Source organism: Coffea eugenioides, chromosome 8 (genome assembly GCF_003713205.1).
Source record: "Coffea eugenioides isolate CCC68of chromosome 8, Ceug_1.0, whole genome shotgun sequence".
NCBI lineage: Eukaryota > Viridiplantae > Streptophyta > Magnoliopsida > Gentianales > Rubiaceae > Coffea > Coffea eugenioides.
In genome coordinates this window covers 14,545,213-14,568,541 of record NC_040042.1, presented here as the reverse complement: position 1 = coordinate 14,568,541, position 23,329 = coordinate 14,545,213, and the positions used below count along the sequence as shown (strand labels likewise).

The 23,329-nt window shown below is 36.5% G+C and overlaps 2 protein-coding genes across 2 annotated transcripts; one reads left to right on the top strand and one right to left on the bottom strand.

Moving 5' to 3' along the window:
- Window positions 1-10,223: 10,223 nt before the first annotated feature.
- On the top strand, window positions 10,224-15,962 carry LOC113781659 (protein farnesyltransferase/geranylgeranyltransferase type-1 subunit alpha-like). The gene is made up of 6 exons (XM_027327624.1): window positions 10,224-10,545; window positions 12,037-12,291; window positions 12,680-12,789; window positions 13,700-13,820; window positions 13,992-14,087; window positions 15,228-15,962. The coding sequence occupies exons 2-6, from the start codon at window positions 12,055-12,057 to the stop codon at window positions 15,693-15,695; spliced, it is 1,032 nt and encodes a 343-aa protein (XP_027183425.1). The 5' UTR covers window positions 10,224-10,545; window positions 12,037-12,054; the 3' UTR covers window positions 15,696-15,962.
- A 1,494-nt stretch (window positions 15,963-17,456) lies between these two features.
- Window positions 17,457-19,642, bottom strand: LOC113779929 (RNA polymerase II transcriptional coactivator KIWI-like). Its single transcript, XM_027325719.1, has 4 exons — window positions 19,406-19,642; window positions 19,197-19,302; window positions 17,849-17,871; window positions 17,457-17,732 (listed from the first exon to the last, which is right to left on the bottom strand). The coding sequence occupies exons 1-4, from the start codon at window positions 19,532-19,534 to the stop codon at window positions 17,673-17,675; spliced, it is 318 nt and encodes a 105-aa protein (XP_027181520.1). The 5' UTR covers window positions 19,535-19,642; the 3' UTR covers window positions 17,457-17,672.
- Window positions 19,643-23,329: the final 3,687 nt, after the last annotated feature.

Below are 23,329 nucleotides of genomic sequence, written 5' to 3'. Positions count from 1 at the left end.
GATCGAAGATAACCTAAGAGGAGGGTGAATTAGGTAGATTAAAAACTGATCAAGTTATGAGTCACCTTTTGAGTACTTGCCATCTTTTTCTAAAAGACCACACAATGGAAAAATGAATCAGAAAGCACAAGTGCTTATGAGTAGAAGAGATGAGCAATTTATATATCAAAGCAGAAAGTAAAAGAGATAGAGTATCAAACCAAATACCAAACTCCTCTTGAGTTTGAATGTCACTTTATAGTGCAAGTTTCTTCAAATTGATCAACTTACAACCAATCTCTTGTGTACAAGGAAAGGATCACTTCCGGATCGAAGACAACTTAAGAGGGGATGAATTAGGTTGATTAAAATTTTAATTAAATTATGGGTACTTTTTGTTCAATATGAAATTTACCCTCTTTTCTAAGTGATCACACAATGAATCAATTAACGAATGAACAAAATCACTTGAGAGAAGTAGAAGAGATAAGCAATGTAAAGATCACAAACGTAACAATAAGTAAATAAAAAAGAAAGAATTGCAAACCTGTTAATTACTCAACTCCTCTTGAACTTGTAGATCAATTCAAACAAGTTTCTTCAAGTTGATGAATTACAATCACTCTTGTGTACAAGGGAATGATCACTTCCTCCTTACCCCAAGTCACACTTGGTCAAGCAAGGAAGTTTTACTATCACTCAGATAACCCTCACAAAGCTAAGCTATTGAAGTAATTGAAACACACTTGAAGAATTAAATGAAAATTACACAACTAAGAGTACAAATATTCTTTTAAGAGTATTCTTGCCCTTGAATCACTCTAGATCTGATGTAGTCTCAATGTGCAAAGTTATTTGAAATTTCTGACCATACTCTATTTATAGGAGACCAAGAAAGTGCTTTATTAATGCTTCCAACGGATAGAAAGTAGCTGAAAAGTCAACTAGTCGTTGGAGTATCGGACACCCGGTAGTCTGGTTTCTTGCGTCTGACAGCAGACAATGAGTTTGAAAAATTTTCTTCAATTCTATCAGACATCTGGTGCTTGCGTCCGAAAGCAGACAATACGTTAGAAGAAATATCTCAATTCTATCGGACGTTCGATATTGTCTTTGTGAGCGTCCGACAGCTTTCATCGAGTTTGAACGATCCTATCGGACGTCCGATGCTTGCGTCCGATCGAGGTCAGTAAGCCAGGGGGAATGTCTTATTTCCTTCAAACGTCCGGTGGTGGAGTTTTTCATGCGTCTGAAGTTGTGCAATGATTATCGGATGTCCGATCCAAGCGTCCGACAGCTTTCAGCAGCCTTTGTCCCTTTCATTTGCACTTGAATTTTGAATCTGATTTGTTTCATAACTGAAAATATTTCTTGAAAAGATATTAGTATTATCCATTATTTTATAAATATCAAAAGATAGGGATCAAGATCAACACATGATCACTCTACTTTCTCATCGAAATCAAATTTCAATATGTCAAAATTGGGTCATACCTCTGATGTTCGATGAAGAAGATAATGGTGGAGAAGAAAATGCTTATCATATTTTTGTCCATGAGATTGAAAAGGAGGATTGGCGTCATCCCATTATGAATTACCTTAATCATGGAAAGTTACCTGAAGATCCCAAGAAAAAGGTTGATATACGTTGTCGAGCGCCATACTTCATTTACTACAAAGGGACGCTTTACCGAAGGTCATTTGATGGAGTGTTTCTACGATGTTTTGGAGAAGATGAGGCCATGCAAGCAATGGAGGAGGCTCACTCTGGGATATGTGGTGCTCGTTAATCTGGTCCGAAATTACACTTTCGCATTAAAAGAATGGGATACTACTGGCCAACGATGGTGAAGGACTGCATCGACTTTGCTAGAAGATGTCAAGTTTGTCAATTTCATGGCAATTTCATCCATCAACCTCCCGAACCATTGCACCCAACTGTGGCTTCTTGGCCATTCGATGCATGGGGTTTGGATATAGTTGGATCACTCCCAAAATCTTCTGGTGGACATATCTTCATTTTGACAGCTACAGATTATTTCTCAAAGTGGGCTGAAGCAACTCCACTAGGAGAGGTCAAAAAGGAGAATGTAGTGGATTTCATTCGTTTGCACATCATTTATCGGTATGGTGTCCCACGTTATATTATCATCGATAATGGTAAATCTTTTTGTAATGTGGCAATGAATAAACTTTACAAAAAGTTTCATTTCAAACAATACAACTCTTCCATGTACTATGCTACTGCAAATGGACTCGCTGAAGCATTCAACAAGACATTATGTAATCTGTTGAAGAAAATCGTGGATAAATCGAAAAGGGATTGGCATGTTCGAATTGGAGAAGCGCTTTGGGCATACAGAACTACTTTTCGAACTCCCACGCAAGCAACCCCATACTCGCTTGTTAACGGTGTTGAAACTGTTCTTCCACTTGAGTGTCAAATACCGTTGCTAAAAATTATGATTTAAGAAAGACTCAGTGAGGAAGATAATATTCGTTTTCGCCTTGAGGAGTTAGAAGCACTCGACGAAAAGAGATTGGAAACTCAACAACGAATTGAGTGCTATCAAGCTCACCTTTCAAAAGCATTCAATAAGCATGTCCGGCCACGTTCTTTTCAAGTTGGAGAGTTAGTACTCGCTGTTCGGAGACCGATCATTCTCACTCATGGCGGACAAATGAAGTTTACTCTTAAGTGGAATGGTCCATATGTTGTTCGAGAAATGTATACGAATGGTTCATATAAATTGATTGCTGAGGATGGATTAAGGGTTGACTCCATCAACAACAAATACCTGGAAAGGTACTATGCATAATCAGAACAGCTTGTTGCTCCTGACCCACATGAGCTAAAACTATGGATGACAACCACCAATAGTGTAGTATGTGGTTAAACTGTTGAAACACTCCACCAAGTCTGAGGTGGTAAACAAATAGATGCTCCTGACCCGCATGAGGTTAAAATGCGAACGGCTAGAGCTACGTGTGATTTGATTCCCTTTTTGGGATACGTAGGCAATTTAGAGGGCCATTTCTAAGTTCAGTTACACCTCCTAAATCAAACCCTTTTTCCTTGCAAAAAAAAAAAAGAGTCTCTTCGTTTTTGAAGATAAAATGCTAAGTTTAAAAATTCTTTTCTCTTAGAAAAAAAAAAGAGATAAGAAATGAAAAATATTTTATTATTCATAAAAAAAATCATTACATGAAAAAATGATTAAAAAAATTCAGGAAAAACAAGAACATGGTGGAAAGTCTAAATGTCAAATTTGTATTCCACTACAACTATTTTACATGATTCAAGTATAGATTTCATGTTTTCAAATTCCTTCACTGCGTCATCAGTCAAGATACTAGTATTTTCAATAGAAAAGAATTCATCATGTGCTTGGCTTATCTCATTCTGGATCTCTTTGAAGGTTTCATACTTTTGATCAATAGTCGAGCTGATTTCAATGCCTTGTTTCTCCAAGTCAATAAGTTCCTGTTGGAGAACTTTCTTCCTATCTTCAATAGATTGCAACTTCTCTTCCAAATTTTGCAGATGATAAGTTAGTTCTTCTTCCTTTGCCTTGGCTCTACTGAGTTGGGCGGTCACTTTGGAAAGAAGTTCTGCATGTGCTTCTTTACTCATCTTTTTTCATGATGAAAATGCCAAAACATCATATGTCTCTGCCTTGGCAAACAATTCTATCAAATAGTCTTTTAAAGGAAGACTATTGGTGGGATCCGTCCTTATGATTTCTGCAATAATTTCCTCTGCACACTCTTTTAAAGAAGAAATTTGCTCAATAGGAGTGTTAAGAATTTGTCCGCGAAAATCCATCCACAAACTCTGCAAGTACTTCCTTCGATGCGCCTGGATCAATTTTTGACCATGAAATTCTGAGACCAATGCTACCTTAGGTCTTTTCCGGATCTCGTGCGAACTAGTCAGCTCCTTTTTATGTATTGATGAGGTACCTCCATTAGGGGCAAGTTGTTTTGGAATGCTGATAACGATTTCGTCACCTTTCTTGTTTGAAATTGTATCATCAGTTTCATGTTCAATTGGTACGAACATTTCTTGACGGAATTCAAGAAATGGGGGCTGAAAAAAAAACAAAAAAAGGGGAAAAAGTTACGAAAAAAAAGGGAAAAAAAAAGTTACAAAAAAGGAAAAAATGGAGAGATGATTACCTTAAACGGTGACACTCCAACCGGCGGCGGTGTAAAGGAAACCTCCTCCAAATCAGAAGATATCCTCTTCTTTGATCGGTTCCAATGACGATCTTGACTACTACTGCCGCTTGCCAATGAATGGGTTTCCCCTTGCGTAGATCCGGTGCCCTGGGCTTGAGTTCCTTCTTTTTCAATAGCCTTGATAAAATCGTAATCATCCAACATGGCAATTTCAACGTCTTTTCCCATGGAAGTCATGATTAAAGATTTTGGAATGGTGGATGGCGCCTTCTTTATTGGAGTCGCTAGGTTCGTCTCTTTGGGAGCCCGTTGAGAATTCTTTGAAATCTTATTTTTTGTGACAACACTTTTCAGGCGAGTGCCTGTCATTTTGCCTTCCTGCAAGTTAGATGCAGTAAAACCTGTTCCAGTCCCTATAGCTCCATTGTAATGTGTCGGCTCATTGATGGAAGTAACATTACCCTTCTTCGATGACTGTTGAGGGATCTTAATTGTGAATTTAAAGAAAGTTGAAAAGACACTGTTTGACCATGTTGACCACCAGACATCATAGTCTTTTGTGATCAATGGATGCTTCCTATGCGTAGGTATAGTCATCCGAGATCGCGTCTTCGTGCGAACTGAGGAATCCCATAATTGAATGGCCTCACCCAAAGTATAAGTGTGAGTGATCTCTTTCAAGTTGTTCGAAATATCCTGACAGAAGCCGAATTGTCTACTAAACCTGTAAGGATTATTTTTTTTAATAATAAAAATATTGTCCTTACGTAGAATTAAGTAACACGAGCGTTGACTAATAAAGTAACTCGTGAGCCTCGATGATAAGGATCCATCGTCGATCAACACTTTTTCTTCATTCTCGGTTCAGTACAGTTTGGAAAGTATCAAGGGATTCACTTTTTTGAAGATTTCCTTAGCTTTCGATTTACCGTAAAATATTATCATTTTCTCACCACTAAATCTCATCATGCGCGCGTAGTGGCTACTTACTTGGTTATTCTCATAATACACATCAAAGTATTGACCGATCCAAGCATAGACATAATGGATCGAAAAAGTTACCTCGCATTCTCTAAGGTTAGGGGCGTAGACGATCTCGCTCAATCCATGATATATGCTCGTAAGAACAGGTATTGCAAGTCAAAATCTTTTCCCTGTGGCCATTAAGCATGCAACCTTGAAGACACTTGGGCGAATACGATCGACCTTTTTGCTTGGTAAAAGAAATTTGCAAATCCAACACGCTATGAATGCCGCAATATAAATTTCCTTTCTCAAAAATCCTGGGATGTTCAATGCGTCAAAAGGGACGTCGAAATTCTTGGTATCGACAAGATCATGAGGCTCTACGCTTCCAGAAGGGTTATAGGTCATTTTTGATTTGATGTGGTCTTTCTTCTATTCGCCATGTTCGGAGGAGCCCTATACCTAACCTCTCCTTTGAACCAGAAGCGAATCCAATCTTTCATCCATACTCCTTGGTCATTCGTCGAGAGATGGTAGTAAGCCGAAAAGAGATACCTGCAGCTTTCGGGGAGAAGTGGCTTCCTTTCTTTATCACGAGTAAGAAGTTCCTGTGCTGAAGGAACAACTTTATCAAAGAACGAGCCATCGATCGAAAGGCCACCAAGTAGATAAACGTCCCAAAATGTGATGAATAACTCCCCAACAGGCGTATGGAGTGTATTTGTCGAGGGACATCAATATTTGAAGAAAGTTCGCAAGATATTTTCACAGCGGTCGTAGGAGTATCTCGACGCGTAGACAACTTCAAATATGTCGGCACGTGTGAGCACTTCTTTATATCTCTCAAGGATGTCCTCAATCCACTCTCAATAATAGGAGGTGAAGCACGCCTCGCCAAAAAAGGATGAAGGAATCTTCCATGTAGTGTTGTCAATATTGAATCCCACGAATGGAAGCTTGAATTTGGCTATTTCTGAATCTCCATTGTGAAGTGACGAGTTTAATACGACCACTTCTTCTTCTCTCTACGTAGTGGAGAAAGTCGATGGTGCCACGACTTCCCTGGTCCACTTGCTAGTCCAATTCTCAAGATGAAAACAACTTTCAAGGGGTATAAAAGACTCAACAAAGACACCAATTGCTGGCTTGTTAACATGTAGTGACAAACTTTTCGTTTGAGATCATCCCCGTTCATCCGTCAATGAAATATGTGGCAATAGCGTGGCGTAATCCTTAATTTGCATGCTTGCTGAAATTTTGCAAAAGAAAATGTTAGAGGATGAAGGAAAATTCTTACAAAATTTTGGTAATTAGAATTACCTTGCCTTTTTCTCAAGTCTTCGAGTTCACTTAAAGTTCTCCTTCAAGCGCGATTTTGGTTATCTATAAAGGAGTAAGTTGATAAAGCTGAGATCCAATCATGCATGATAATAATATTTGGGGTGCAAATGGACTGGTACAAGCGTTGAGATTGAAATTTTAGCCGTAAGGAATAGCTCTTGGCATTATTTTAATGGATAAGTCAAAGGGCCAAACTATCTCAAAATATGTCGGAGATACAGGTCTAAAGCGCATGTTGGGTAGGCAAACAAATTCCAAGTACCGATCATATTCAAAGCCTCTAATGATGAAACATGCAAAAGCCTTGACCAAAGCTATTTATTGACAATTATGACCGAAGCTATTTAGTGATTGAAGCATCTAATGATGAAACGTGCAAAAGCCTTGACCGAAACCAATTCTTGGCATGCAAAAGTCTTGACCAAAGCTTCTTGTAACAATTAAATGTTGCGAGTAAAAAGGAAAAAAGGGCTTCAAGTACCTGGTAAGTGGAAAATATTTATTGGAGCACGATCGACTTCGCGGCAACGGCTTGCATAGCAACTTCAAGTCAATGCGATGGAGGCTATTTACGAGTAACAAGCATCAGTCTAGTAGCACTAGCAACTGTAGCAATTTCTAGACAGCAATTCTCGACTCACGAGCTGCAAGAAAGCATTGGTAGCAGCGACTAAGCAACTCTGCAATAGCAGAAAGTTATTATTGTTGTTTCTCACAAGTGAATCTGCGACCCCAGTCTTGATTATTTATACTAGTAGCATTGTGTTGAGTCCGCGGGAAATCCGGGTGAGAGGTTTTTCAATTTGGATAGGAGTAGACTCCCAATCCTGTATGAATTGTTGTTAGAAAGTAATTTCATGTACAATTGAAAAGGGAGCCGTGCAAGCTTTATTGTTTGGAGTCGATTTGTGAAGAAATTGGGAACTCGAGTTCAATGCCCAATATGATTCCCACGACAATCTGGCCTAGGGACTTTCCAATTTGACTATGCATATCTTGTAGGTTCCTAATCATCATCAGATACTACTTGGTATTCTCAGTAGCAATTGATCTCTTGTATGGGTTGTGCACAAATCTTCTTGATTAAGTTGGCGGGCGTGATTTGCAAGTGGATAAAAAAAAGGCAATTCTTTATTGTATGGGATTGTAATTTATAATTTCCCTATTTCGACTCCTGATAAAGGGTTTGATCCTTCTACAACTTTATTTTACAAGCCGTAAAGGGACTAGTGATTAAAGTTTTCGAATTGGTTCGGAATTTAGATTCACCGCCTATTTTGGCCATGGTCCAGCAAAGGTGGTGTTTATAGTAGATTAAATTAAGAGATTCCTCTTGTTCAGTTTGAGATGCTAAATATTTATATTGTTTGCATTCCACAAAGCAAAGTTTGCAAGAAAGTGTGAATAAGATTATTTAGTCGTGGAGATTCATAGCACAAGTCTCACTAAAGTGCACATGCATTTGATGGCTGGGGCGGTGGATATGAGGCTAAAGAAAGTGAATTAATCTTTTAGAAATTGGAGAACTAGCCCTTATGACATTCAATCCGAGTTAAAAAGAAAAAAAACTGAAACCTGTTCGTGAATGCTAAAAAAAATTGGAGCGAATCTCAACAAATGTTAACGCAATTTGTATTGGACTTCCTCTTGAGTTTTCGGATTTAATTCAGCAACAAGATTGTGTAGCTCACCAAGGATGCAAATGCTAGCTTTGGGAGGTTTGTTCGAACCGTACAAGGAAAAGAATTCTTGTGTGCGTAATGCTCAAATTCCTACAAGTAAAAGGAGATTTATACGAGTCACCGACTTGAGGATATTGCACGGTATGGCTGACCTTGGAAATTGAGATGTCTTGCTCTTGGAAATTGAGATCACTAATTCACCAAGATATGAGTCAGTACCTATTGTGGCATCTTGCATGGCCATCTTACGTGAGTCATTACATCAAGTTTCTAAAGCCTTAAGTGTTGTTCATTTGTGAGTTTGGTTGGAAGATTAATATTTTAACGGTGTTGGAATTGAGGTTAAATATATGTATATATATATACATATATATATATATATATAAACTTGTTCATTCAAATACTCCGCTAATTTCTTTTAGTGTTCACAAACAAGTTTCGAGGGGGCATTTATAGACAATGAAATTTTAATTAAATTCTTAAAATTACCATTGGTCTATAAATTATTTTTATGACTTATTTTTATCCAATTGGATATTGCATATGTCATGTACACTTGAAAAAATTGGTTATTAAATGGCCAATTATATTTCCCACGTGTCAAGTTGAGGTGTTCCAAATCAATTCAAATTGCAGGGATATCTCCACCAACCAAATCATATCATGTCACATGTCTATTGGATAAATATCTAAATATTTATTTCTTATTAAAGGGATAATATTTAGCGTTGTTTAATCCAAGTATATTTCTTATATACTGCAATAGTTTGTCCAATCAAACAACGCCACGTCATAGGTCCCTACAAGTTTGGCCAATTAAGGGACTGCTTATTGGTATTATCTCTTTATTAATAAATATAAAATAAAAAGATAATATTTAAGCTGGCACAGTCCTAATATGACTACACGTCTTGCAAGACAAGTAAAGTGGTATACAGGTTTTCAACCTCTACTTCATACTATAGCTATAAATAGGGGTCTCTCTATTAAATCAAGGGACACACAGAGACACATTCAGAGGCATCTCATACGTTCAAGTATTGAAACTCCAAACTACGAAGGTCTGGGTCTTCAAGCTCTTCAAGTCTTCCATCTATCAAGGCTTGAGTTTTCAAATATTTTCAAGTTCTTCAAATCTTCCATATCAAGATTTGGAGGAGTCGATGGTTGATCCAAGAACAAGCTGCGAAGCCCTTGAATTGGCGTTCGAGAAGAAGAATCGAAGGAAGCTCTCTATAAGTTCGAGAAAATTCCAGAGATTGTACCCACATATTTTTCCAAATTTATATATTACATATTTGTCGTGTATTTCTTTTTTCTTGTCTTTTGCAGACTTGAAATTTTAATCGCGTACAGTTAGTATAGTGGGTTTGGTTGAAATATGGAAGAAAGCAATTGGTAAAATAAATTTTTGTTTTATTTTTGTACAAAAAAAGGTAGTTTAGGATTTTTGAGAAAAAATTTAGTCTTTTGGGCCTATATTGTTATATAAATAGTAAAAGCAAGGGAGGTAGGTGTAATTTAATAAATTTGAGGGAAGATCTCTGCAATTACAGAAACCTCAGGGGAGATTTATGAAATTATCCCAATTTATTAGACAAAATTTACTTTAAAAAATATGTGATAAACTATTTACTTATTCCTTGTTCTGATGGACACTCAATTGTATCAAATTTTAGTACTTAACAATTTTCTAACTTAATAAATTAAAATTTTTATATTTTAATTTCAAACTACAAGCTCCGTTTGGATTAGCTGTTTTTGGGGATGTTTTTGAAAAACTTTGTTGTAGCAGAATTTTTAGAGTATATTTTGAAATATTTTTAGAAAATATTTTGAAATATTTTTTATTGGCACTTTATTATGAGATTTTTGGTAAAATTTTAAAAAAAATTTAACTAATTTTTAGATTATCTTTTAGAGTTCTTTGTTGTAACTTTTATTGTATTTGAAAAACTAATTTTTGAAAAACACTCCAAAACAGTTTTATCAAAACAGTTTTATCAAACACAACCTAAGATTTAGATATTCAAATACGTAAAATTCAGCAAATTATGTTTCACTATTCAAATTTCAGATTAACGGAACGGAATCTCATGACCCTCGCTTGCCTAACAATCTATTTCGATTCTTTTTCCTTCGAACATCCGAATTATCAGCAGTAAGAAGCCTACAGCTTCTGAAACCCTTCTCAGGTTTCAGAACCGAAACCCTTAAATCCGGGGGGATGATAAAAGAAAGAATAAAACAGTGAGTCAAAATCCCAGGAAAAAAAAAAACAGCAGAAAACAGTAAAAGCAAGAGCAAATCCGAGGAGCAAACGAGGCAGAGAAATCATCGTTTTGCCGGAATCCGCCACCATTACTGTGTCAAAAATCATCAGAGAAAAAGCAGTGTAAATCCCGTTCTTCCTGTAACTCCAAAAGCTGTAACTTCTGTTTATTTCTTGATGCATATAATTATGTCGACAGTTTTGATCCTTTATTGAAGTATTTTAGTCGAACTATTTTGCTGGTCTGTGAAGTTTTAGTTGAGATTTGGTATTGAATTGGTACTGTTCTTCTTGTGCTGAATTCATATGAGCAAGTTTTGGGTTTGCCTGTACTGGGTTAGGATGGAGAATTTGTGATCCTGTAAATGCAATCAAGGTGTTTGCTAAAATGTTGCATGGAAATAGAATTTGAGTTTTGGATTATAATTCTTGAAAGCTCTTGAGTTTTGAGTTCTTTCCAGAAGGCATTGCAATGAAAAACATCACCAACGCGCGTGAGTGTGTGTCTTGGTGATCGTATTCTCATATTGTGCTAAACAAACAATGCTGTTTAAGTTCAATTTAATCAATTTATCAAAATTCTATCTTGACAAAAAAGGTATCCATAATTTGATTTCTTTAATTTAAACTAGAATTTCAATGTGGACTACTATCCTTTTTACTTTTATCTTCTGATGGTGTTAGATCTCATGATGTTAATAGATCTCATGATGTTAATAGAGCAATTAGTTTTCTGTTGTTGTTGAAAAGAAAAAGAAAATGAGTTCACAATATGAGTGGAGACACTTTGAGAAGTCATGAACGTGGAACTAACTCGCATGGCTAGATGATACTTCTGAAGCTGCTTCTCTTCTATTTCTTGTTCTCGGGCCTCTCTCACCATTGGTGAGCTTTACATTCTTCTCTTTCCCTACCCTGTCCACTCTCCACAACTTGAAGCTTCACTTTCAGTCCCAGTTCTCTTTGCCTCTTCTTCTCCCATGTAGAGATCTCAAACATCGTCGTTGTTGATAATTGTGATTTGAGAAGACAAGTTTAGACTAAAACTGGTATGTGTTGAGTATTGTGGATTTGAGAAGACAAATTTAGATTACAATTGGTGACACTAGGACAAGGGCAAACAATTCTAGCTGTTTATTCTGCCACCTATTTTTTGGGTTGAATTTTGAAACTGTGAGGCTAGACTCGGGCAAATCTCGCTTTTATATATATATGTAATATTTTTTCAACACAATCGGTCAACTGGATCAGGACTAGCCAGAGTTCATCAAGTTAACTCCGATTCTAGCATCTCCGAGTAAAAGTAGCCTGGAATGGGAGGCTGGGTCGCAGTGACAACTTGGCCGAAGTTAATACCCTGATCAGAAATCAATCAATAGCATTCTTGTTCAATGAAAACAGCTTTAGTACCGCAGATTTTCCATTTTTCCTTTTTTCTTTTTTTCTGTTTTGACCACTCCCCTAGTCTTTTCTATTTTTCATGATTTGCCTCTAGTTGTTTGTTTTAAAAGTTTTCATTAAGTTTTGAACTGAAAAATGTTAATTGTCTAGCTTAATAATCTTCTTGTTTAGTTGAGTTGTAATTGGCTTTAATTGGTTCCCTTTTCCCTACAGAACTCATGCAGGATAGCGATGGATGTCTTGCAAAAAAGCAGTGAAAGAATCCCTTTGAGTCAGAGGCCTGAATATGCCGATGTGAAGCCTGTCCCCCAGAATGATGGTCCAAATTCCATTGTCCCTATCTCCTATACTGATGAATTTAGAGAGACAATGGACTATTTTAGAGCAATATATGTAGCCGATGAGCGGTCTCTTCGAGCTCTTCAACTCACCACCGAAGCCATCAAACTTAACCCTGGAAATTACACTGTTAGTTCTTGTTTTGTGTTGATGCATGCTTATATGTTTAGTACCCTCTATAGAGAAATTGGAGTAAGAATTTTTTGAAGTAAGAACCTATTGTTTTTGCTGTTTAGGGAATTTTGCAGTAAATATTTTATGATAAACAACACAGAAGAGTCTAAATTTTGACCTTTTTCTGCTATTTTAAATTCTCACAACAAGACCCCTTTTGTTAAAGTGATTTTTTGAATAATCATGACATGCGTGTTGGCTATCTTGTTCATGAGTTCTTGATGTTATTAGATGGGCCCTTTAGGTTCTTGAAGCTTTGGAAAAAAGAAGAAAATATGGAGGGGAATTATTTTGTGAAGAATTATGTGTATTAGGCATTTATTTTGTGAGTCTGTTGATTTAGGTATGGCAATTTAGGCGGCTAGTACTTGAGGCGCTTAATGCTGACATGAACAAGGAATTGGACTTTGTGGATGGCATTGTGGAAGGAAACTCTAAGAATTATCAGATATGGTATCGCTACATTTTTCTTCTGCATTTGGACCCTTATGTAGATAATTTCAGTTTTGTTGTTTATTGTACCTGGTGCAATTGATGCAATTGATCAAGGACAAAGTCTAGGTGTCTGCAGACTGAATTGGTGAGGTGATCCTTTTGACAAATAGTTTTCTTGTTTTATCTGCATGTCCTCTTATTTTCTCCTCTCCTCTTAAGCTTTTAACAATCATATTTGTGTGGAAGCTTAGTTTCATTTAACTTCTGGGATTTGCTTGAGTTCTGTTTGTTGCTAAGGAACTTTTTCTATGCTGGGACATTGTTCATTTCCAAATCTAAAGATACTTAATACATAACGGGAAAAAAGGATTATCTTTGTACTAGTAGTATTTGGAAAGCTATCAGCATCCTTTGCAATACCTATATCATGTCAATTCGTATCATGTCAATTCGTATCATGTCAGTAATAGTTCTTTGGTTGGTAAAATAAAGTGTCATAAGAACATGCATAGTTGAATGGAACATAATCTGACATGTAGTTCAAACATACAAGAGTAAGCTGCTAAATTTGAACATAGAACTATTGGCTTGGGATATTATCACATGGACAAGCTATTTTGATATTGAATTTTGCTTAATTGAATGGGAGGCCCTATGGAGTCGGTGAGGGTTTAAAATCATAACCTGACATGTAATTTCAAAAAAAGAGCAATGTCCATCTGGAAACCAGCGAAAGCTGGATTGGATTGCCTGCTTGAAAAAAAAAAAGAATGGTTTTTTTTTATTTATTCTTTTAATACATACATTTGGCACAAGCATGCATTCAAAACTTTCCTTTTTATGTTGTTTTACCCAGTTCTATTGTTGGTTAGTTTTGAATCATTCTGGTTTTAGGGACTTGAAACTAATTAGAAAAATGACTTTCCAGGCACCATAGGCGTTGGGTTGCTGAAAATTTGGGAACTGATGCTTCAACTAGGGAGCTTGAGTTCACAAAGAAAATTCTTTCTAAGGATGCAAAACATTATCATGCCTGGTCTCATGGACAGGTAATATTTGATGTAGTATTATTCTTTATTCTGTTCCATTCTTTGAGGTGGAAGAGTTCTCAATTGCCTTAAATGACAATCACCATGTTTGCTCTGGTAAAGGAGGTGTAAAGGGACTTTTTGTTTGGTATGTGTACATGAAGAGACTGAATATCTAAATCTCTTGTGCAGTGGGTCCTTCAGGCACTTGGCGGATGGAAAGATGAGCTAACCTATTGTGAACTGCTCCTCAAAGATGACATTTTCAATAATTCTGCTTGGAATCAGGTAAAGAATGATGCTTTGGTTTGGATTAGATCCTAAATGTCATGATGTCTATCTCCAAACGTCATTGGTAAATAGGCCTCTTTTATGTTTTGGTCTACCAGTATACATTGAGTAATACAAGATGGTGTTGCCTTGAGAATAAAAATTACCAGCTGGTCCTTATCCTTTTTGCAAGTTAAAAAATTGGTAAATAAGGTACAAGATCAAGAAAAGCAATTTATGCAAGTCCATGAAGCCAGTTACTGTAGAAAAATCAAAGAGAGCCATGACTCTATAGCCAGTCTTGACGTCACTTTAAATATTCCTCCAGTTTAGATATATATTTTGCTCCTGTTTTCTCCATAAAACCTCCACTTGTGCTAGATGCCTAGAACAGCCCCAAAGCCACTCCAAATCCTCTCTTCTCTTTTCTAATCGTCTCAGGTGGACTATCTAGAGTTTTCTTTTTTGTGTTAGCATTGTTATTAGTAAAATCTCGCATTTCATCTCACATGATGACTCGTTCTGCAACTTCGTGACCAACTTTGTGTAAAACCTTCATTGTTTTAATGTAAAACTAATTTAAATTTCCAAGTTCATGACCAGATGTTCTTGAAAATTCTTATAAACAGGGAAAGAAAAAAGCTGACTAATCTGATTAACAACGTTAATGTTTTCAACCCAATTTGTGCTAGATTGAATATTCAAAATCTTTTCCTAGTTGAACTGATTAAATCTTAGGTATTCTCAGGTAACCCAAACTAATTAGTTAGAAGCTTATAAACTCAAACCCTCTGACCTTATGCAACACAATTGTATTGTGCTTATATGCCTATTTGGATATCTTGTTAACAAAATCATCTGTTATTTGTTCTGTACTGATTGATAAATATTTAAAGTATTCAATGTGTGTCGGTGAACGTATAAAACGTGAGATTTCAAATTCAGCTGTTTATGGATCTAATGTCAAAACTTTACTGGTACCATCATCCCAAATGCTAGCAGATAGTTAATTGTGTGATTTCAACTTGCATCATATAATCATCTGATATGCTATGAGGAGGTCATGTTTTACTCATCCTTGCATGATCTCTTGTCACAGTGTTGTACCTTTGTAGATTTCTACATCTGAGAAATCCCATGTTGAATTATTGGTTGCAGAGATATTTTGTTGTAACAAGATCTCCTCTCCTTGGAGGCCTGGGGGCAATGAGGGGGTCAGAAGTAACTTGTACAGTTAATGCAATTATGGAGCATCCTGAAAATGAAAGTCCTTGGAGGTACCTTCGAGGCTTATACAGAAATGATACACATGCTCTAGTTAAAGACCCTCAAGTAGCGTCAGTTTGCTTAAAGATTTTGACTGCCAAAAACAATTACGTGCACGCCCTCAGCATGCTTTTGGACCTTCTCTGCCATGGTTTCCAGCCTAGCCTGGAGATAAGAAATGCTGTCTATGGTCTTTCTGACTCAGGTGCCCAAGGTTCTGATTTGGTGAAAGTGGTCTGTTCTATCCTAGAACTTGTAGATCCAATGAGAGCAAACTATTGGAAGTGGCGGAGGAACATAGTGCCTGCTCAAGCAGCTCAATGCTTGAAAGATGATGGATTGACTGGTTTGAGTTTATAAAGGTGCCCATAGATCTTTCGTCTTATCTTGCCTTCTTTCTCTACTCGTCAGTATTATCAGAGGAGAGAGGTCCTACATAGAAAAGAACTTCTTATGTGGAAAGTCCTTGTGTTGCTCTTTACACCACCATATTGAACTATCCTTTTGTTGTAACACCACCATATTGAACTACCCACTGTAGCTGAACCTCTAATTTACTCGATTTGAGTACCGGATAAAGGATGCAATCGAAACATATATAAGCTATGCAACTTGGTTTCTTCTGTCTTTCTATTTTCATGATATTGACTTGTTTTTGTTTTTTTTCATAATGTAGCATCCTCCTCCATAAGATTTGCAGAAACTGAGTTTTATGACAATGGGATGCTCCCCACCTATTCCATTCTCACCCCTTTTGGGCTCTAGACCGCCAGGTTCTGGTAATTATAGGCGTTTCAAATGTCACTACTGACAAGCATTCTAGCAGAAATTAAACTAGTGATGGACTTTGTCGGTTTATATTCCTATATCACTTGTTTGCAAGTAACCTTGTCAGTTTGTCTCAGTGGTTCACTAATTTATGAAATGTTGGAGATTTGTTAATTTTTCAGTTGATGTCTTCGCTGTGTGGCTGTGATTATAATAAGCTGACTTGAACCTTGCAGAGTGACCATTCATCGCATATGAGATTGTAAACAAACTTGTCTAACCAAAACAAAATAACAATTTGTATAATACAAAGATTTGGATAAAAAAATTATATAATATGTATCATCAAGGTTGTTTCGCATGACAAAAAACGTCAGCATTTAAATCTGAGCAATTCAGGCAATCCAATTAGCACACCATGTTACTATGTTTTAACCCTCCAAACTACAAATGGAACAATGTTGGGAGTCCCTCTCAAAGTATTCTTTCCCCTCAAAATATGTTAATAGAGAAGGTAATGCCGGGTATTTAAAAAAAAAATTTTGCATTGTACCGCGGAAAAGAAGGATGTTGCAGTAGCCTAGAGTCAAGGCACTAGCGCAAAGGTATTCAACTTTTCCAGTAGAGTGAAGCAGCTATAGCTGTTTCTCATGTTTTTTCAGGGTAAAAGCAATTACCACGTTAAAGCAGTGCTACTGCTAACCAAACTTGGGGAAGATAACTTCAGAGCAAAATTGAAATTGAAATAGTAGACGTTTATTTGAAATGGTGAAGTATTCAGTGTTCAACAGCACTGCTTGGCCCAATGATCGAGGGATTCAACTTTGAATGAGATGATTAAGAAAAAACACTAGCTTTAGAGTAATTTTACCCTACCAACCAGCTATTCAGCTGCATCTCAAGTCTGAACTCTGAGCCAAAGGAAGGAGAAAATGCTAATGATGAAGCCACAGCAATCAGAACAGGTCTGATCAAAGCAAAGCAAACTTAATGGAGAAGGATTGCAATGTTAATCCAATCCAATTGCAGGGCAGTTATTGTAAAAAGTAAAATGAATGTGCAGCCACTCATTCATATACTTGGCAAAATGCTCGTACTCAATCTTAAACTAAAACAACTAACTGCGAGGCAGTAGTGCCTAAACTCCTATCAAAACGCGAGTGTTGGTGCATGCTCACTGTAAACAGTCTAAGCATTTTCTGCAGAAAGTTGATAGACAACCTTTCAAGCTCGATAACTGGTCCAACTTCCAAGTATCTATCACCCTATCCCTAACGAAATCCCACCCAAAAAAAAAAAGACAAATTAAACAAGAAATACACATAAATAAGCAAATGAGGACAGGAAACATGCTTTGGCAAATGACCTCAAAATAGACATTGCATGGATAATAGACATAACAAGCTCAAAAGCTGCATCAGATTTATCTTTTTACATTCTCTAAACTAAGGCTAACATGTTAGCATGTCTAAGTAGAGTTATCACTAGTTACATCCTTCCAGCCCCTTCTTCATGCAAAATTCCAGTTGATTCATATTAACAAAAGTACACAATCCCAAGCCTGACCATCTAACTATTCTCAGCAACTGCCTTGTCAATTTCATCCACATGCTCACGAAGTAAATTCCACTGCAAAATGGAGATAAAGTACTTTAAAACAACCTATAACAAGAGATATTGCGAGCCAAAAACATTAAAAAGAAAAACAGAAAAAGTCACAAGTAAAGAGAGCTGTCAAACAATACCTGGTCCATGGTCAATGATATCCCTGAAACAAAACAGAAGAAATCAGTAAATTTAAAACTACAAACAGTCTAAATACACACCTGATATTACTGCTCTATCATTTCAAGACAAACAGTTACTGGTAGATAACTCATGTAAAAGATACAGAGCAGACATGTCCAGACAAGAGAATGTGATTTTTCATCCAAGCAAATAAAATTAATTGGGAGAACCTATCTAAAATATCCCATAACTTGATTAACTTGATTAAAGACAGCTTTTTTCTACTCATAGTGCAGTTGTCATGAACTTTTCATTTTATTCTATACAATGAAGACAACTTATCCACATACAATTGCCCTATGCTTGTTTACAAATTTTTATGCATGCATTCGAAAAATTCCCCCAGTCCAAAATCAGTAATGAGATTTGACTAGGTATCTCACTTTTGATACCATCAAATTTTCAAATTTAAAGTTTCTTCTTGACATGCTTAAATGCTCCTAAAAACAAACATACAGCTCGGTTGTAGCACCTTCTTCAGATCTACCATACCACCTACACGGACCAAAGCTACTCCATGAAAAAGAATGTTTTCTCCGCCTGCTAGGATAATAGGAGTCCACCTTGACAATATTTTGTCAATGCAATTTGTTACGTAGTGTTAATGGCAATGAATAGGATAAGTATGATTATAAACTCACATTTTACACCTACAAATCAGTGATTGCAAGTAAAATGTAATTCAACACATTGTTCACATTCCAAAACTATAGCACAACTAAAAAGTTCAAAACAGCATTTCTGATAACATTTAAGCACCTGCAGCAGGAAGGGTACAAAACGCAGATCAATGATCCTTATATAATCACATATTTTAAAGCAGATAGCAGCAAGGCAAATTCAATATTATGATTCATCCGGCAGAAACAAGAACTCCTTTCTACTTTCCCCCTTTTTCCCGCTCACAATCACTTCAGTAACAGCAACAACAACAACAACAAAAAAGAATGACTTTTATTTTGCCCAATTTCTTTTCCATTTGAAATGCAAAATCCATCGCAAAAAAAAAAAAAGCACAACCCGATTAGCAGCATACATTTGTGCATCCATTAATCAAACTAAAAATCACATCAAGCAGCAATATTCTAACCTCAATCTCAAGCAAAAAAATCAGTTTTTTTTTAACAATACTAAGTCTGTTCTCACCAGTCCAAGGATTTTGTAGGGCAAACCTGAAAACTCAGAAAAAAATGCTTTTTGACTTTAAAAATACTGTAGTTGGTCTGATCACTAATTAGGGTTTTAGGGTTTTGGGTTATAAAAAATAAAAACAAATAAATAAATAAACAAAAATAAAAAGTAAACCTTTTTTGCCAGGGAGTTGCTTGCCATCTTTGACGTAAAACTCCCGAATATCAACAACCACTCTTCCTTGCCAGTTCCTCACAGAAACCCTCCGATTCTTCGATATCTAACAAAATTTCCAAAGAAAAAAAGAAGAAGAAATGATTACTCAAGAATGTTCAGTAAAAACAGTTATACAACTATTTAAGAGGAATATTCATGAAATATACCTCGCAGACGACAATGTCGTCGGCAGCGTCATCGGAATCGTCGGCTTTGGAAGATTTCTTGGGACGCTTATTGGGCTCTTCGTCTTCGGAGGCGTAGTCCTCGTCCTTCTTCTTTCCCCGCTTCGACATTTCTCTCTTTCGGTGCTTCGGATTGACAAAATACGATGACGTTTTGAAGTGCTCAGGCCGCAGAGGTGAATTTCCTTTCCCTCTAAAATGCTTATTGGAGCAGGTCTTGGCACTCATATTTATGCAGAGAGCAGGAGAGACGTCTGCGGCATGTGAAATTACATCTTTGCCCTCAAACTAAGGTGTGAAATGAAATGAAATGAAATGAAATGAAATGCTTTGGTACCTAGGGCTGCATACAAATCCAATTTTGCCCTGCCAAGCTGAAGCTCCCGTTCAAATTCGAATTAAGCTAAATTTGAATTTGATCCTATTTGAGCTTTAAAAAAATTAGAAGATAATTATTTTTATTTTAAAAATGAATAAAATAGTAAATTTTTTAATAAATAATAAAATATTAAGAATTGATATATAATTTTATTATTAAAATAAAAATTATATATATAAAAATATATATATATAATTGAGTAGCTTACGAATTAATGAATTGAGTTTTTTTATACTTGAACCAACTTGAATTTAATGTTGACTGAGCTCTTTGACCAAGCTGATTCATGAGTGTTCATGAGTTGGTTGATACGTTTGCATCTCTATTTCATAGACTAGGAGGCATAACCGCAGCGTTGCACGGTGGAATAGATAGCGCTTATGCTCGTCAACCCTTGGATAAGTAGATATTATGTGACGCCCCCACTTCTCCCTAAAACGAACTAAAGGGTATCCGCAGGATGCCTGTCCAACTCTCGCCAGGACTCGGTACAATCCATAATTCAAGACTAGGAATACTTCAAATAACTTCAATGCATAATAAAGTACTCCAAAATATCTCACACTTACAATAAATCAGCTCTCAAGTTTAATACAACCCAAAAGAATATTTACTACAGTCATCTGTTGTAATACAACTTAAAGTATTCCAAAAGAGACTAATTTAGTACTATTCACGAGCACTCTTGGTCTCGAACCCTATTAAGGAAAATAAAATCGTGGAATGAGCTACACAACCCAGTGAGATTCCAAGACACTCTAACAGTTCTAATAAAGCAAATAATGTTAGCGTATTATATGTACGGTTCAAGGTTACATATTGACACATTAACATGAGACAATAACCAATGTACGAGTAATTAGCATAACTCATGTATAGCTCGAGATTTCACATTGGCACATTATCATTATGCAGAAATAAACACATATTAAAGGATACGGTGTTCCATTGGAACTATTTCGGTCAACTGCACCTTATAACTTCCGGTCCCCACGGTACTGTCTGGCCATCGCCTTATCCCTCCAGTAGTAATACTCGAGTATACCGAAACGGTGGCCCAGGATTCCAACCTACCCGACCGAGCCCAATCCTGACTCGAGTAGGTCAGTAACCAAGGGCAGGACCCAAGTTCAGTTTAGAGCTTACAACATGCACAGGTAATCAAATAATTTGGCGAATGGTAAAAATTTATTCTTTTGGTAGGTCGAGTGAGATAAGTACACACTCGCATTAAAATGATGGACAATTTCATATAAGCAATTACTAGCAACAATTAACACATAAACACGTAAGCAATATTTGATAATTTCATGTGAACATGTAATTTACGGTAATCAAGTAATCAAGTACCAGGTAATCAAGTAGATAGGAAAACGGTAAGTAATTACGGTAAACGGTTAACGGTTGACGGTTAACGGTTAACGGTAAGTGATTACGGTTAATTGGTAGACATTTGTCATTTTAATAGGCCACCATTGGCCGTGTCCCACTTTTACCATTTAAGAGTCGAGGAGATTCCCTCCAACCGACTTATGCAGCCATAGCATCATTAATCATTTAAACACATCACATAAATATGCAATTCAAGTATCTCAGGTCGAGTACTTCAAGTATATGTACTTCAAGTATTTCATGTCGAGTAATTCAAGTATACCCTACTTAAATATCCATGAGTGTGGTAAATACTTAACATGTAGCACTTAACACTTAATGATCATGGAATAAACATGTCATAGACTCATTCAAATTACGTACTCATATATGGAACACTCACCTATTGAAACAAGAGAGTAAGCGCTCAAACAAGTGTTTAGACGTCCGCTCCGAGTTCCTCTTGAAGATCCCCTTGAGCGTCTGAACAAATAACAATTAACTATCACACACTATTACTTAAAATCCCCAATTATCACGGAAGGTCACACACTAGTACAATCTAGAAAATATCGCAATTATGAGCCTAAATTTCCTCGTAAAATCGAGGCCCAAGAGTGGAGTTCAAAAACTCAAGAATAATCCGATTTTCATCCTCAAAATCATTGGATGGAAACAAATACATATAAATCATTTTCAAAACGAACGATTGAAGTTGAAAGTAAAGCTGCCACGTCACAATTCGGCTAAGAACTGGCCGGATATCCGGCCGAATTTCTGGCCGGATTTAAGGCAGTGAACAAACCCAATTTTTTTCAAAACTCACCACCAATCCAGCCAACTATCCGGCCAAGAACTGGCCGGATACACGGCCGGATTCTATGAAATTATTCCCGAGCGGATTCTTTTTAAAATGGCCAAAATTTTTTATTTTTGGGGTATTCTTTGAAAAATCATAACTTACTTCTTGATTGTCCAAAATTGGAAAATTTGGTACCGTTGGAAACGTCTTTCAAAGTACTAAAAGTTCCTAGAAGACACCTTTCCACGAATCTAAGTGGAAGGCATTCAAATTTTGGCTTGAAGTTGATAACTTGAGTTATCAAGACAGTTTTAAGTTGATTTTTGGCCAACTTTGAAAATTCAACAAAATTCACTCAATTTGAACCAGCTTTTGCAATTTGGAACTCTATTAGAGTTGCAATCCATGTTTAGAACAAAACAAACGGAATGAGAATTGAAGTTTTGAGCACCAAGATATGGTGACCCAAAGTTACCAAAATTTACTTGTTAAACAAGGGTTTCCCAAACTCAAATAGTGAACCTTGGAAATTTAGTTTAACAGCAAAACGGACTCGGAATAGCACCAAATTTAGCAGTATAATACTACCATATAGGGACTATTCCTCTGCCAATTTTCATAGAAAAATATGTACGGAAAGTTGGTTAACGAAACCGTTGAAATCACAAGAAATTCTAAGGCTAAACTGCCTTTGAACTTTCGTTTTGCCGTTTCCAAACATTTGGTCAAGAAACATCTCAAACATGGTCTATTCCAGTACGTAATGTCTAAAATATGTCCAAGGTACATTTGATAGGTGATTTACACTAAGAAGCTTCGGATAACAAGTCCCAAATTAATGTTAGTTTCAAATCTGTCCAAATGCATGGTATTCCTTCACAAGACCAGATTCAAATTTTGATCATAAATCACTCAATTCAACTCGGAATTGAGCATGGTTGGTGGCGTTGAAAAATAGACTCATAAGGCTATATTTTCTCAGGAGAAACTGTTTTCAAAATCTGTCCATAACTAGCTCATTCGTGAGCATCAAGCTACAGCTCATGTGCTGCCTTCCAGGAAACAATGAAACAGGACAGCAATTTTCAAATGAGTGGTTTGGCTCACTCAGATGGAACCAGAATGTGTATTTTACACCGTTCGAAAGCTGGGAATGTCTAATTTTCAGTCCCACAAATGGTACTCAATTTTGACATTGGAGTAAAAAGATATAGCCGAAACAAAAACACTGCCTGGGTGAATACGGGAATAGTTTTCAGATTTCTAAGCTTTCGTAAATCCAACATTTGGGTGACCAAATCAAATTATTTTTCAATGAACTTTTTACACACTCAATATAACATGTAAACAACAT